General features: G+C 46.1%; 1 protein-coding gene across 1 annotated transcript in view; it reads left to right on the top strand.

The window, feature by feature from the left end:
* The window catches only part of Sema3a (semaphorin 3A), a 462,357-nt gene that overhangs the window by 367,012 nt on the left and 78,631 nt on the right, over nucleotides 1-16,714 (top strand). Inside the window, exon 8 of the mRNA XM_023724302.1 lies at nucleotides 6,811-6,930. Coding sequence (XP_023580070.1) covers nucleotides 6,811-6,930 — 120 coding nt within the window. The remainder of the gene's footprint in view (nucleotides 1-6,810; nucleotides 6,931-16,714) is intronic.

Here is a 16,714-nt window from a genome sequence, read left to right as displayed (position 1 = left end):
GTACGTTGTCCGCACGCAGGCAGCGAAAGCCTTCTGAGCGAGCGCCGCGCATGCGGCCCTCAGTCGACGCCGAGCGGCCTTTACTAATCACTAATAGTTTTGGGAGGAGAACACCACTGTCAGGCTCACGTGTTTTAAAGATGATGAATGACCCTGAATGCTGCTTTAGTTCTGAAAACGCCATTTGATTCTACTTCATCACAAAGTTTTAATAGCATCTTTAAAATCATCTTCTTGGTATTCACACATCCTCATCTGAAAATGATTTTGTGAAAATAATTGATTTTGATTTCATGAACGAAGGTGTTTAAAGAATTCAGAGAAATGGCGTAAAGAATGCCATTCAGGCCTGTTGCGAGTTGGGCCAGGCCTGTTGTGGCCTCCCAGGGCCGCAGCACACTCAACGTGGTGACAGGGCATGGGGACACCACCTTGTGCCATCTGCAGCCGGCTCCTGCTGCTCTCTAGATGAGCCACAAACTCCCTGTGTCACGATGGGTGGCTTTGCTCGCTCTCCTTTTGCCATTAATTAAGCACAGCCCAACATTTGTGTGATTTTCCCTACCATTTCCTCCTGCTTTGTTTATTTGAGCTCTCTGTTTCCCCCTTTCCCATCAGCACTGCAGATGGGAAGGAAATGCCTAGAATACTAAGCGGTTCTAATACTTAGAAGACGGGAGTAGGTAGAAGTCGGAGGAATTTTTGCTGTTTTGAAAGGCAGTGAAGAATTTGTTGGCACATCCTTTTAACTATCTCTAGATTGTAGTTAAATAAATGAGTTAAATAAAGAAACAAACAAAACGTGATCAATCAGGACGCACCCTTCCCCGTCCCGCCTCCCGCCTCCCACCCCCGCCTCCCCCTCTCTCCATCTCTTCTTCTTTCTGGTGAATCGGTCTCTTTTTTGCTTACTTTTGAGCTCACAACAACATGTAAACATTCTGGGTAATGATTTTTGCTCCTGAATATTTCTTCTACATAATCATGTGTAAATTATGTGCTGTTCCTCCTGACCTTTAAAATAGAAATAGCAAGTACTTGATAGCACAGTAAAAATAATAGTGAAATTCATGAAATATAAAATTACTAGTGGGATTTGGAATAATAAACCTAGGTTTATAAATGGCAAATTTAGTTATCTGACTGTAATGAGTTCATAAAGTTTTTCCTTTTTATTTTATACATAATACTTTTTCTAGTCAATAAAATAAAATACTAGCCACATTATCTACTCCAGTATTTGCTTTGTTGTCAGTCTGTTTCATCGGGAATAAAAACATTGTAGACTGAATTATCTTTTTTATTGCTTTTCGCGTTAGGCGATTTCATTCCACTTGCCCCACTCGGAGAGCTTCCTAAGGACAGTGTAAGCATGAATGAACGAGGCCGTCGGCACATTCGCAGCTTCCCCGCTCCCGGGGTCGGGGCGGCCGCAGGTTCCTTCCTTCTGGCTCACATGTGCCTTAGATTTGAAATCTGCCTTAAACAAAGAGGCGGTGCCCTGCTTTGTCCTAGCTCACAGCCTGTATTTATTTAAGTTACACACTGAAAAAAGGCTGGCTTTTCCTGAAAATGCAGCCTGCACAAATGTGTCCCAAGCAGCTCTAGCGTGGGGGTGTGCTCCTCAGCAGGGCTTTCTTGATTATTTATTTTAATATTCCTTGGGAAAGGATGACGACAGGCGGGAATTACGTCCCTGCCGCGGCACGCAGCTGTGCGGGCTACGGGACGCCCCCGCGTGTGTTTGACACTGTGCCCCTTCGGAAGGGCTGTGTAGGTTACTGAAAGGGAAAAGACCAAGGAGGAAACTCAGTGTCTGAGAAAGAATAAAACAGCCGTAGCATGGGAAGCAGATCTCACATACCGATGGAGCAAGACAACCGAATAACTGCTGAGATATAAAGTGCTTATTGACAAGGCTAAAAGAATTAATTTTTGAGTACTCTAAGAGTAAGATACTGAAATGGGCACAGACCATTTAGATCCCACAATCTCTCTCAAAATACCTGCAAGTCCATTTTAATTCGGGAGCAGTAACTCCTTAAATTGAGGTCATTTGTTGCCTTCGTAACTGGGTTATAAATTATTCTTTTCGCACCACGTTTAACACAGCCCACTGAGCTTTCTTTGGCATTTTTGTAGACTGCTTTACATAGAATGTGCACTAGTTTAGTGGAGCCTTTTACACATTGTCCACAGCACTTCCAAAATCTTTATGTACAGAGGCTGCAAAACGCTGTCGCTGAGCTTCTCCGCTTGTTCTTTGTATACCTCAGAGTCACCATTAAGAAGGCGTTCTATCACCCCATATCCTCCAGGTGCAGTCCCCTCATTTCAGCACAGAACATAAAGATTATAACATACTTCCAAACTAAAAATTAAAAATTGCAGGGTTAGCTCAAACCCCTGTAACCGGATGGATGGATGGATTCTTTTTAATGTATTTTAGCACAGGGATTACAGGGTCTCACTGCACAGATTGGACTTGTAGTGATCCTCCTATTTTCAGCCTCCCAAGCCCTGGGATTATAGGCACATGCCACCATGCCCAGTCTCAATTACTGGCTCAGCACACCCCACGGCCGGGGCCAGCATGGGACACTGGGGATCAAACCCCAGTCCTTTAATCTGCCTAAGCAGGTGCTTTAGTCCACTGAGCTACCTGGCCGACCCTCGGATGGAGGGATCTTGACAACAGATACTTTTCATATTCCCATCCCGATACAAAATGGTTTCAACCATGAGCAAACTGCAAAAACTGATGACAGCTAAAGCATCCAATTTACATAAAGAATGAAAGTTTGGGATAACTTTTTTTCTAAATGCCATCAACTTCTAAAATGGTAGCCAAAGAAGCTGTGTCCCACCCTGCATCCACCACTGACACACACCCACCATGCTCAGCTCCCCAAACCTAGAGCACACCTTCCGTATTTCCAGTCACCTTAGGAAGGTTACTTTCACCAGTCATCTCCTTTAGCAATGATAATTTTTTCAAAAAGAAACTGCTCCAGAATGTGCATTTAAACTAGTCGTGATTTTTGCCACCTGCAAAGATTTTTATGAACTTCCCTTTATTAGAGATAACGGTTGCTCCCCAACGCAGAACGAATGCCAGGTGTGAGCACAGCCCAGGAATAAATGTGGTGTGTTCCACACTAATTAAGTGCCAGCTCACATTTTCATGGCGTGAAAGAAATGCTCAACCTGAGGGCAACGACAGCTCCTCGTTGAAATCTTTTCCAGGCAGCGCAGCACTAATGCCTGAGAAATGCTGCATCACTAAATGGGACTGCAAATTACTCAGAGGCCCAGGCCCTCTGCTCAGGGCTGCGTCCTCGAGCTGGAGTCCTGCCTCGCCTCCGGGGGGGGGGGCGCATCTGACCCGAGGGAGTGCTCTGCCGGAGCGAGCCAACAGCCAGGAACTGCTTGAATTCATTAAATATCACTGAGAAGACTATGTGAGCCTTTCTGAACTCCAATTCTCACATGTCACGCTGCTTCCTGAGCTCGATGTGAGAGCGAGGGGAGACGACGGAATAGCACACGGCTACCTCGCGTGTGCGTGCATTTCAGGGGCTGGATGAAGTGCAGCAAAGTGACAACAGCGGCAAGTAGTGGTGGTGGGCGCCGTGGCGAGGGTCACACGCACATCTGATACCTCACACATTTTGTAGTTTTAATTTTGTACCTTGTTTGAACCTGGAATTTTGCCTTGCTCAAGAAAAAAAAAGTTATACTAAAAGAACAATGTAAGTCATAGAACCAGCATATCTTAGGTATAGAGCCAGTGCTCAATAGGTATAAAAAATGTAAAATTATTTCCACTGTCAGGGAGAGAGGGAGAGGAGGAGGCAGTGGGAGAGGGAAGGGGAGGGGAGAGACAGACAGACAGACAGACAGACAGACAGACAGAGACAGAGACAGAGATGAGAGACAGAGACGAGAGACATGAAATTGCTCTTTCTGTCCTTCTGTTTCTAAGCACTGTGTGCCCTGCAAGCAGCATTTACCCAAGGCGTTAACAATGCAATAGCTTGCTCACTGGGCTTGTAGGCTCCTCTCACGTCCGTGCCCCCTCACCTGCGCCAGCAGCTTCATCGGGAAGTATTTTCTGGTTACCCCTATCTCTCCTCCCCACGCCCTTCTCAGGAATTGCAATCTGATACTTGGTTTTGAGCTCTGAGCAGGGAGCCTAGAGCACAGGTGGGTTCAGCTTTGAGTCCGAGCTTCTCAGGAAAGCCAGGCTTGGTGGAACCCAGTTCACACAGCTCTCAGGAAAGAGGGCAGGGCTCAGTGCCAGCTGGAAAACTCACGGCTGAGTCACACAGCCATTTTCACTTTTGACAGTTTTAGATGGTTACTTACTTCTCTTGGGACCAACTTCTCTTAGTCCAATCTATTATTTTTAAGATATCAAACTACAATGTGATTTTGTTGTACTAGACAAAATCATGATGTACCAACTCTTAAAAATCAGGTTGGACAGATTGACAACCCCTTTTGATGTACATGGCAATCCCTAGCATTGATTACAGGTGTGCACCACCATGCCAGTTCCAGGGCTGGCAAGGTGCAGCAGAGGTTCAGGGATTGGCACAGCATGCAGAACCAGGTATCGAACTCAGGAACTTGTGCTTTCCAGGCAGGCACTTAGGCCACTGAGCTATCTCCCTAGCCCCCATTCTGACTTTTGATTGAGATCATGTAATGTATTTTGAAGGCAATGAGACCCAAAAAATAATCTAAAGCTTTTAATTTGCCATGGGAGGAAGGACACGAGGCATCCTCCCCAGGTGTTCCAACAGGAAAATACTTAAAATTAGCATGCTTTCCCTAAATATTGTAAACTAACATTCACAGATGAAGAAAAACCATCACACAGTGTTTAAAAATGTGCCCATACCTATTATCAAGTGTAAAAGTACAAAACATGAATCTTAAAAATGTTCCAGGTTAAATATACATTCAAATTACAGAGATAATAGGCACTGAATTATTGCAAAACCTTTGAAATTAACAGCTTATTCATAGCATTGTTGTGTATTTAAAAAGGCTACTCCTTAACTTTTGGTCAGGTAAAATATCACTGCATGACACTTTATTGAGACCAGGTCAGATTCACACTGGACATTTAACTAAACGAAGACAGCACAGTTTCCCCTTAAATTCCAAAAAGACTGTGGTGTGAGGGTGTAGGACCCCACGTGTCCACGGCTGGCTGAGCCAGTGATTAGCCCTCAGCGCTTATCTGCCCAATGCGCTGGGTACCTTGGTAAGAAAGCCGCATGGATGAGGTCTTCTTACCTCATCTTGCAAGGTAAGGTGCCTGCCACCCGGTCACTACCACAGGGCTGGCTTTGGCTTGGACCACTAAGAAAATCTCCTGCATGTCGCGAAGCTCTCCTTTGTCAGGGAAAGCAGCCTATGAACAGAGAGTATTGCAGAAGGCCTGTGAAGGATGAGATCTCCCAGAAGGCATTTTTCCTTGAAGGGTCCCAGACAATTCTCCGATTTACCTGGTAGGAAAAGCAGTGTGAAAGGAATGATGCTACACAAAACACTGAGGTTCCACTTTTATGCACCTTTCTTTCTGAAGATTTAGCACATCAAAGATTGCAAATCATTCATCCATCCCAATTTCAACCAAGCAATACTCAGGTGTACTGGAAGAACTATAAGTTACTTTAACAAGTGTTCACCATTTTTGATGTTTTCTTTTGCAAATATAATAATTCACTGCACACAGGAAGAGAATTATTGTTATCTGGAAGAAATAAGATGCAGCACTCCGTTTCCAGGGGAAAAGCATGACTCTTACAACCCTCAGGATATTGAGGTGTGATGTAGCTCAGTGCACCCGGCCTGCCTTGGACCCACCCTTGCTGGCCAAGGCCTTGGCTGAGTGTCTGGATTGCTTGTGCCATGACACGGGGACAATGTTGCTTTCAATGTCAGTCTGTTGACAGCTAAGTGAAATAGGGACAATGTCACCCCAGGGTGACCGCCTCACCACATGGGGTGGTGTCCAGGATTATAGCTGCTCCTCTTGCCTTGTTTCTTTTCCCTTCTGTTCCCTACTTCCTACTTGTGGTTTCTCCACCATCAAAGTTGGCCTGAGAGTGTATTCAGTGTGAGGACCAGCAGGGCAGGTATCTGGGGTACTGTGAGCTGAGCTAACTATGGCCTCGGCTCGTCAAGCGTAAATGATTTCTGCTGGACTAGCAGGCTACAGTGGGCTTACGGGGGCTGTGTGCAAGTTACAACACTTCTCTCCTTAATACATTAAAAATAAAACCTCCAGAAAAACTTGGCAAGGAAAATACTGGTTCTTTTTAAATCACAGGAAGATCTCATTAATTCAGATCCCACTGGATTAAAAGCATCTGAAAGATTTCACTGCCATTAAAATAAGCTATAAGCAAGATTTTACATTGATTCTCTACCTTTCTAAATAAGGTTGTTAGCAATAGTAGTTTATAAAAATAACAGAAAATAATATGATGTCGTTTATATTTTACATTCTGTAAGTTTCTCACTGGTCAGAGTGGAAAAGATTAAGATGTCATGCTTTACCAATGTTCTTGGGGTGATATTTTGCTCAGGTGGGTGATAGAAAAGAACGATCAATCATGTGGTGGAAAAGCCCCTTTAGGAAGGACGTGGGCGGGGCGCAGTGAGCCTCCTGTGCTGATACTGAGGGCACGCCCGCCCTGGCTTCCTGCGATCGTGACGGGAAGCTGGGAGAGCTTGCTCTGTGGACCTTGCCACGTTCAGTGCTACGCTGAGGCGGTCTCTTATCACCCCCAGACGGAGAGCTGTACTCGGGCACCGCCGCAGACTTCATGGGGCGAGACTTCGCCATCTTCCGGACCCTCGGGCACCACCACCCCATCAGGACGGAGCAGCACGACTCGCGCTGGCTCAACGGTAGGTTGGTGGCGAGGACGCGCAGAGCTGGGGGCGTGCTCAGCATGCCAGCAGGGTCGGAGGCGGGCTGCGCTCCTGGCTAGCAGTGGAAACTCACAGCCAAGCGTGCGAGAACGCTGGGAAAAGAGAGATTACAAACTCAGGAAGTACTTGCTGTGTGCCAATGTGATGGGTGGTTCTCAGGGGTTCGCTATGGGAAGAAAGAGATTTGGGCTGCGCTACAGAAGGAAAGCAATGGAAAAAGTGAAGCTCTGGACCAGCCCCTCCTGGCAGGGCCCACTCAGGCCGCACAGGGCGGCTGCACAGGGCGGCCGACCGCCTCGGAGCCCAGAGCACACTGCGCCACGAGCCACACGCATCACCCCTGCTAAGAGCACGGCAGTGGTGGGTCTTGGCACTTCCGAGGACTTCGCATCAGGATTTCTCTTGCTTCGTCCTTTATCTTCCAAAACCACCTCTCCCATTTCCTAGATGAGGAAATTGAGGACAACATGTTTTCTATCCTGGTGCTAAAGCAAAACCCATTTCCTAAACTTCAAAAGCACTGGCTTAACTATTCTAAGAAGTAACTGATATCTGTGGATATACTCTCTCCTTTTTTATGGTACGTGAAAGTTTAGTATAGCAGAAATCATGCAAGATATATAAGTTTAAAAACTTAATGGCTCCATTCTGATGCTACCTCAGTGTGCCTAACGTAGACTTTCTAAAGCTGGCTTACTTTCTTGGTTATTCACACACACACGTTGGTGATCACCATAATGGTGTCTGTCGTGCTGTCGTGGGGTCATTATTAGGTCATCAGCATCTAAATCTGCCCTTGGCATCTGGAGATGAGGCTGCCCAGCTCCAGCCCCAGCCCCAGCCCCAGCCCCATCTCTGACCTTCCCTCGCGCTCCCCTCGTTAGTGAGCATGAAGCGGCGGCTACAGTTCATTTTTGGTCTCAGAAGGACACCTGGTCCTCTCACCGTGAAATCTGCCACACATCTGTCCTGCCTTTCCTTCCTAGAACCCCCAAACTACTTTTGTCACCACTTCCCTCTTTCAGTGGTCAACTGAGAAAGATATGCCAAGCCTAGCCCTCAGGGAACCTGCTCGGGCATGAGCTATGTTGGTTCCATCCGTCTATGCTCCAAGTGACAATTGCAGACATAACTCAGACCCACACTCCGCGGCCATCACCACATGCAGCTTGTGGCAACATCCCTGCCTGTCCTATTATTTTCTGTGTTAGGAACAAAGAAATAGCTCTTGTTGGGCTCCGCTGACCCCTGCCTATGAGTTGGTATTCTTCCACGCATTGTCCCATTGACATTTCTTCCACTGTCCTTGCCTCTTTTCCACCCCTAGTTTCTTCCCGTGGCCTTTGGTCCTGCTCCCCGTCCCATGGAGAGTACATTCTGCTAACAGTGCAAGCTGTGTTTCTGCACCTTTAGGCTAGAGCCTGGCTAGCCCTCGACTCTTCAGTGCCTTCCCGTCCTTGCTCCTCCCATCCTGCCTTCCTACCACAGAGGTGCTGCTGGTCCTTCTCCACGGCTCTGTGTAGCTTTTTGAAATCAATCTCCTGCAGTGTTTGCCATGGGCCACTACCCCACTCTCACAAGAGCCACTTCTCAGAGATCCCCTTTTTCCCTGCTTTCTCAACACTATTCTGGACTTGGCTCTTGTTCTACACAGCCACGTTAGATGCAGGCTTTTCCTACAATTGCTTATGGCTGTAGTGGTGAGAGGGTGCAGGATATCTGGTCTACCCCACCCCACGGGGATAGCAGAGCCCGAGCAGAACCAGGGACCCTGGGCATGGGGCCTCATTGGAGACACTGAAGAGAAGGCTGAGTCCTGTTCCAAAGACCCAGAAGACAATTTCAGAGAAGCCACTCTCCATGACCAAGCCCTGACTGTGCAGGGTGATTAGGAAAAATGTCTCCTGTTAAGACCATATCTGGTCTGTGCTCAAGAGGAAATACTTGTGTGGGAGAAAAAAGTGTTTGTTTTTTTATTCCGAAAGAAGGCAACTTTGATCCCCTCAGAGCTCCAAGGGGCACACGAGCTTTCATTGTCCCCAAGAAACAAGCTCTCATTAGGAGATGGAATAACTTATAGGAGAGTACAGTATCCATTTCATTCTTATGGCTTCACAGGAAAAAAACATCCAGTTAAAACCACCTTTACGTCATGTACTTCCATGTTGACAGCTGAGTCCGAAGAATTTACACTCTGGGAAAACCCAGCCATTGTCTGCGGCTCTGTTCTTCATCTCTTAAATGTGTGGCTCGTTGGAGAATTCGGCTATCAGTCTCTCAGCAGTGGGTGTGAGAACTGATTTTTCCAAATTAGCGCGAAGTTCACATCTGACAGCATAAAGAAACCAGGCGAAGCTGCAGACATGTTCAAGATAGACCCGGGGACCAGGACTCGCAGGTCGCCAGGAATCAAATCCCATGGCACAACAGAGTTGAAAACACAATGTTTGCACACGCTTGCATAAAATGAATGGGTTCTGAAGCCTCAGTGTAGACTGCGCAGTCGTCTCTGGTGCCTGAGTGTTGCGCCGGCTCCTGAGACGCTCTCCCCGGAGTCCTTGGAGCCACACCGTTAACTCGGGCGCGCTCTCTGCCTTGCTCAAATTTGCGCCTTCAGAAGTATCAACTCAACTTCTTTACATTTTTCTTGTAGCTTTTTATTTCTGTTAAAGAAAAACAAAAACTGTTCAGGGATCCGTCATGTTATAATTTTCATTTTGCTATTCATAGTGGGCTTTCATCACTTCCGCAAATACTACAGTCTACACCTGTGTGGTAGTTTCACTACAGTTACAAGGTCCGTTTTCATAGGAAAGAACGGGGTCAGTGCGCCTGGGGATGAGGAAGCTGAACAGGGCGGGCCGCGCTGCTTTTTACACATTAACCTAAAAGGGCTTTTGAAAAGATTTTTAATTTTTCTTTCCTCCTGGCTCCCGTGTGCAGCCGGTGACTCCGCCGCCGCCTGAGAAGCCGGCCGGCTCGCAGCACGTGCTGGTCAGCTCCGGTCCTGGCCCGCCTCCTCTCTGCCCCCTGGCTTGGTTCCTCCTCCATTTGCGAAGGATCCGTCTCCTGTTTCCTGCAACCCCCTCTTCGTTACTTCTTTATTTGTATTCCAGATTTTCCATATAGGAAAACGTTCTCATTATGCTCAACCTTAATTTAGGGTTAGAACAAGTTGGTTTCAGAGAATATGCTGTATGGGTTTGATGTGGGAAAAATTACTAGCTTTTTCTTTTTTCTTGTGCAACATAAATTCTCTCAAGACGACACAGCTCTACACTGGCAATTTGAGCTTCCGGACAACTGGGAAATCACTGTCTGCATAAATTCAGGGGTAAAAATGAGTAATTTTCTACTGTGATAATGGTGATTTGTTGACAGTGCGAATGACAGGATCTGCTGACCTCAAGGGTCACCTGCAGCAGAGGCGCGGCTGGCCCACGCTGACTCTTCTGTGTAACACAGACTGTGCACCAGTGTCGCTTGTGTCGAGCAGCACCAGGATGCTATTTGCTGCAAAGGAAAGACCAGAGATTTGGAAGGGAGAAGAATTTCGCCCCGTTTCCTGTGGCAGGAGGGTAATGCTATCCACCAAAAAGAAACTGACTGCATCACACTGTATCCGGCACTCAGGGAATTCGCTAAATTGCCTAATAAACGTGGCCTCTCTGGATCCTTCACCCCGCTTCCACCGGGCGTGCAGCCGTGGGGAGCTTCCTCGGGCTCATTCCGGGAGCGGTCACGTGTGAGTCAGGGAAAGGGCAGCCGGAGTCAGGGTGGAGCTTGCGCCCACCAGGGTCCTTGAGGGCCGTGCTGTGAGTGCAGGCAGTCGGTCACCACTCCGGAGTGCGCACCCGCCCGCTCGCCTCCGGAAGCCCTGTGTCCCTTTAGTGGAATTTCCTGAAAGGATCGTGCCTGTGGATACCCCGGCCCGCTGTGCGCTCTGTAATTGCGGTGGTGTGCAAGCCGTCACCCCTCTTCCTGCCCCTGCAACACCCACACTGGGCCCTAGCTGGAGTCAGCGCTGCTTGCTCTGCAGTCCTGCACCAGGATATCGCCAGCTCTCTCAGGACTCAGATTTCTCCGCAAGAGGCACTTTTAAAGACGTGGGACCAAGAGACACGACTACAAATAAACTCAGTGCACGTACTCCGCTTCCACAGCACCAGATGCCTGTTCACGCGTCACTGGCGCAGCCGTTCGATTATAGCGCTTGGAGGCGTGCGCTGCGCCAGGGCCCGATGCACTTCTCAGTAACTAAACCAAGGGCCAGTGCTGCGTGCCGGCGGGCCTGCGAGCCACGCCTTTGGGCTCTTTCGCTGGCGTAGGTAAAGCGGTGGCATTTCGCTGACCAAGGGAGGAAAAGCCCTGAGGGAGCCCCTGCAGGTGCCAATCGCCGCCCAGGTAGAAAGCAGCAGCAAAGCAGCCGTCCTGTGGGTGCCGCTGCCGGTGCAGGGAATCAGAAGACGCCGCCCCCGCCCCCGCTTCTGGCGGTGCCTTGCAGCAGGCCCTCTGCGCTCTGCAACTCTGACGTGCGCGCACGGAAACACAGCTGCCTGCCGGCAGCTTCGCTCACTCCTCCTACATTTATGCCAAAAGTTGAATATGAGCTGGGGAGATAGCTCAGTAGAATAAGTGCTTGCCTGGCAAGCGCAGGTCCTGAATTTAATCTCCGGTGCAGCAAAATAGATAAGTAAATAAATAAAATAGAACTTGAATATGAAATATTCTAAGTATTCGTATCTATACTTAAATACAAGTTTATTGTCTGTTGAGCTTTTATGGACTTGTTTCCCAGAAAAATATTCACCCTGGTTTAAAAAAAAAATTGCATGCTACATGAACATCTTAAATAAATAAACAAATCTATGAAATTATTCTGTTCTCTAGATAGTGATAGGCATAACAAAATTATTAAATATAGTTTTTTCTTGATGAGCTGAAAGTTGCAAAAATATAACTTCACTTCATCTCCCTTTCATAATGTCTCTTTCAAGGAACTGCTTCCTGTCCATGTTTTGCCCAAGAAGCCTTTAATTTAACCAGCCTTGCTTCAAATTGCATTGGACAAACGAGGAAAAGTGGATAACGCTTTGGAGTAAAAATTAAGTCATTAGTGGCACAAGCTTAAAGATGGATTTTTTTTATTTAGTCCTCTACAAAATTGTACTTAAATGGTTAGATATGTTATTTTAATATTTTTAGATGATGAGAATGATGCACAATTATCAATATGGCACAGTAGTCATGAACTCTGAATCGCTTCTCTAAGAATTACTTGGGGGCCAGGGAGATGGCTCGGTGGAATAAGTGCTTCCCTGGCAAGCACAAGGGCCTGAGTTCAATCCCTGGTTCCGGGGGGAAAAAAAAAAAAGCATTTAAGAATTACTTGACGAGAGTGGAAAATGACAAATGTATGACTATATTTACTTAAGGTAGCCTCACTTTTCCAATTAAAATTGGTGAAAACTTATGAAGATGAAGGAATGGGAATCCTTCCAGTTAAAGCCAGCTTGGGAGTCCTTCCAGTTAAAGCCAGCTCTCTTTCCTCGTTTTCAACATTTCTCTGTCCGTCTCAGCGCTGCTTTGATGCGTGCAGAGCCCAGCTCTCCCAGTTGCCTCTGCCAGCGTCTCTGCATTCAGGGCCCGTGGCCTCCACAGGAATTCGCTGTTGACTGGTTAATCCAGCCTTCTGTGTGCAGTGACACCCAGCAAGAGATTTAGCGGCGAGGTGGATGCCATGACAATGCATGTAACCACGGTGTGACCGGCCTCCCTGACGTGGCTCCAAAGGCTTTCCCCCTGTGAAAGCAGAAGCCTGTTTGCAAAATAATTAGTTTCTGGCGGCAGCTTGATTGTTGACCCAGAGTATGTAGAGTGGAAAAACAATCAGATTAGTGTGCTCAGGGTGAAGGACCAGTGTGCGTTTGTGTGTGGCTTGCTCGGCCATTGATGCCGTGAATGGACTGAAACAAATTCTATTCTGAGACGCCCAGGGAGAGGTTAAGTATGATGAGCCTGGGGCTCCCAGCAGCAGGGAATTAAAGGGCTTTAGCCAGATAAAGCGGAATGATGGCGGCAATCCATTGAATTTCAATGGCATGGACAGCTAGGACCAGAGAGCCACTTGTTACATTGTAATCGCTCTGAGGGTGGGGAGTGTCTAAGGCTATCATTGAATATTCAACATAGGCTGGGCACAAGGGCTTGTAGAGATAACGTACTGGAATTTTCCAGGGTGGAAGATACTTATTTCAGCCTCTCAGCAGAAGATAGTATCTAAGAGAAAAAAATGATGCCGTTACTGTTTTCCCACACTGACACTTGTTTGTCCTCTGACCCCAGTGTTCTGTACCGTGCCATCAGAGGTGCCCAGTCAAAGGAATTGTGAGTCAAAGAGAAATCTTCACTTGTGGAAATGTATATTCGGCCATTCATTTTTACTCATTTCAATCTGAACAATTACTTCTAAAAATGACATATTCAAGCTTAAGACAAAACATCCTAGGTGTAATGTTGGATTACTAAACATTGTCATAATCAAAAAAGTTACTTATTCTGTTTAATTGTATAAGATTACCCTACAAGGTCAAGCATATGTAATTTCTCTTTTAGCTAGGAGTGGGAGACGGGTCTGGAGTACTTTCTCATTCAAAGTCATTTACTTTTCTCAATTTGAAAACAAAATGAGTGCAGCCTTCTCTGGCTACCAAGTCCTTTGTCATCGAATGCCGTGACCTCTCCAGTAGTAAAGCCCAGCACAAGTGACTCACATGGGCTCACTGGTCTTCAAGTTTGCCATGTTCTGTATCCAGCCATCCCTTTTCTAGTGGCTTCTGGATGGCCCCAACTTCGCCTCCCTGAGTACACAGATCGTCATTTGTGTTTATCCCAGGACCTAGCCTCCTGCTTCATACTCTGGCCCCTGTGATATAAATCCCTTCAGTGGACCAGCTGCCCAGGCTAGAGTGAAACTGTCTCGGGCTGTGTCCCAGCCACCCTGCAATTCTTCTGTGACTTCTGGAGTAATTTCCTCGGGATACCTTAGCAGGGCCTTCGCTGATGTCCTGTTCTGCTTTTCTGAGGGTGCTTGGGACATCTGCACAGGGCGATGAAGACAGTGTCCAGTGGCATGGCAGTGCCGGAGGTCACAGGACTGCCGTCCTTGCTAAACCCTCTGTGCACATTTGGGACTGATGGGATGAGCTATCTCCAGTCAGTCTTGCCCTTATTAATCTGCTCTTGCGCTTTGATTTTCTTTCACTGACAACTACTGTCCTCACACAAGGCACTTAATACTTTAGGGAGGTGGAAGATAGTTACTCTCAGTTTAGATGAATAGGTGAAATACTGCTTTGCATATTTGACAATCAGATAATGAAGCCATATAATGAATAATAATGAAAGTTAAATTTAGTTCCTACTTTAGTTCTAGTAAGTACAATAGTTACCACTTAAATAAATAAATCCATTGTATTGATCCTCTATTAACGTTTTCCCAATATAATGGTTGAAGAAGCACTGCCTGCCCCTCATCCATGGTCACGATATGAGGACTATGTTAAGTAGTATAATGCATTTGGAAACCTCAGAAACCGAAAAACAACAGCAACAGAACCCAATAGATGTCAGCTTGTTTTATAATATTCTGTGAAAATTTAAGGTAGGGACAATAGAAACACCCAAGTATGTCAAGTCACTCAACAGTGGTGAACTGCCCAGGGCCACAAGCTGAGTGGGCACATTTTCTAGGAAAGAATGAAAATAATCTAAGGGAAGGAAGCCAGAGGGGGTGGCAGTGGCCTTTGGCCTGCCCCTTCTGCTCACAGGACCTCTTCCATGAAGATGCGTTCCACCGAGAAGAAACCGCCCGCCCCTTGATTCCACAACACGAAAAGGGTTTTTCCGGAGCTTTGTACCGTGCTGTCTTGGTTACTTTTCTCTCATTACTGAGACAAAATACTTGATGTCCAAAATTAAGGAAGGAAAGGTTTATTTAGCTTACACTTTGTGCAGGTTTCAATCTGAAATCAGCTGGCTCCAGGGAAGGGTGGCATGGTGGGCAGCAGCATTTGGAGGCAGCAGAACACAGCGAAAGGGTGGCCAAGCAAGCCTCCTTTCTCCCTGTGTTGTATGCAGGCTACCTGCCCTGGGGCGGGTCCTTTACACCCATGCCACAAGGGCATCTCCTGCCTCCTCTTGCCGAGCGTGAGGGTGTTTCCAAAGTGAGGACTCTGGCCCCTCATGTGGTGCTTCCTTAAACTTCTAAACTTGTCCAGTTGACACAACATATGGACCTTTACGGGTTCGCTGCTTGCTAAGTTGCGCACACCAGGAGGGCATTAAAAGTGCTTTAAGCTTTGCATAACGACTAGACATAAATTACAAATGCAGTCCGTCCCTTCACGGTGTTTCACTCATTCCCTTGGTAGTGTTAGCGAGGAAGACTTACCATATGAAAGCCACTGAAAAGCATACTTTCCAGGTAGTGTTTGGGTGCCCGTGTGATTTAGAGAATGAGGCAAGGGAAAATCAGCGTGCCCCCCTCCAATCTGGCCTACCACATCCAACTGCTTTCAGAGGTAGCTTCATGTCCCATGGCATTCTTGTGTTAAGAATGAACTTCTGCATTTAAGGGTACATACCATTACATAACTGATGTTACTTTAGCGCATATTTATTCAAACATAGTTTTTTAATGTAAAATTTTAGAAATTATTCAAAGTCAGTTAGCTTTTTATATGAATTGTTTTGAATTACAAGTTACTATTAGTAATAATTTTATAAATTCAATGTACATGATGTTTTTCATTAGTGTAGTTTTTATTATTTTTCTTAATATTTGCTGCATTAAAACTAGCTTTAGATTTAATGTAGACTGATAGCAGAAGGCACCCACCAAAAACATGTCTCTTCAATATGATCACCCATTTACCTAAATTCATACAAATCCAAACAGTGCCTTTTGCTCATATAGTTGCTAATGCAGAAGGATGTTTGGAGCATCAGTGTCAGAGAGAATGCCCCGTTTATGTACTTACTAAATCCCAGGAAGAATGTGTGTAGGGAATTGTCATCAGATTTCGTTTTCTTTGGGCAGTCTTTTCAGCTGACCATTCAATAGGATTTCAGTCTCACACTGTGTTTGGACTTTTCACTGTGCTATGACCCATTTATAGATTAGTGAGCTTTCATCTCTTCAACCCTGAAAGTTAAGCGATGCCACGGCTGATATTAAGCTAATATCTATCCTTTAATTTGCTTAATGCCCATAGAGTCAGTATTTCTTTATCAGATGTGTTTCCTATTTAAGGTGAATGAACAAATAAACTAATGATGCTTCTTCTGAAGAGGGGAAGAAGTTTTATAGGTCAAATCAAATACAGATGAATTCTGGAGGTAGGAAATGGAACTCTTTGATTTCCACAAAACCATAACCTTATTCATTTGTGAATAAGTTTGAAAAAATCTAGCCTTAGTAATAATTTATATTATAGAATACTTTTTAATGTATCAGTTATTTAATTAAGTTCTTAGTAAGAAATTTAGAACACTAATTTATGAAGATAAATTCCATTTGTCAGAGCAAAATGGATCACAGGTAGCCCCAGAGCTGAGAAACAGCTTTGATTTTTGCTAAAGTCTGTGAGTCCACCGCTTTCTGATCCACCTTGCGCTGCTCTGAAATCTGGTATCTTTCTTTCTCGGTGTCGAAGATCTCGCCCTCCTGGTGTCTGGGCTTCTGCAGCTTCTTCTTCTT

The sequence above is a fragment of the Octodon degus genome, unplaced genomic scaffold (assembly GCF_000260255.1).
Source record: "Octodon degus isolate 3935 unplaced genomic scaffold, OctDeg1.0 scaffold00108, whole genome shotgun sequence".
In the NCBI taxonomy this organism is placed as follows: Eukaryota; Metazoa; Chordata; class Mammalia; order Rodentia; family Octodontidae; genus Octodon; species Octodon degus.
The sequence above is the reverse complement of the archived record's forward strand: the minus strand, read 5'-3'. Positions and strand labels throughout refer to the sequence as shown.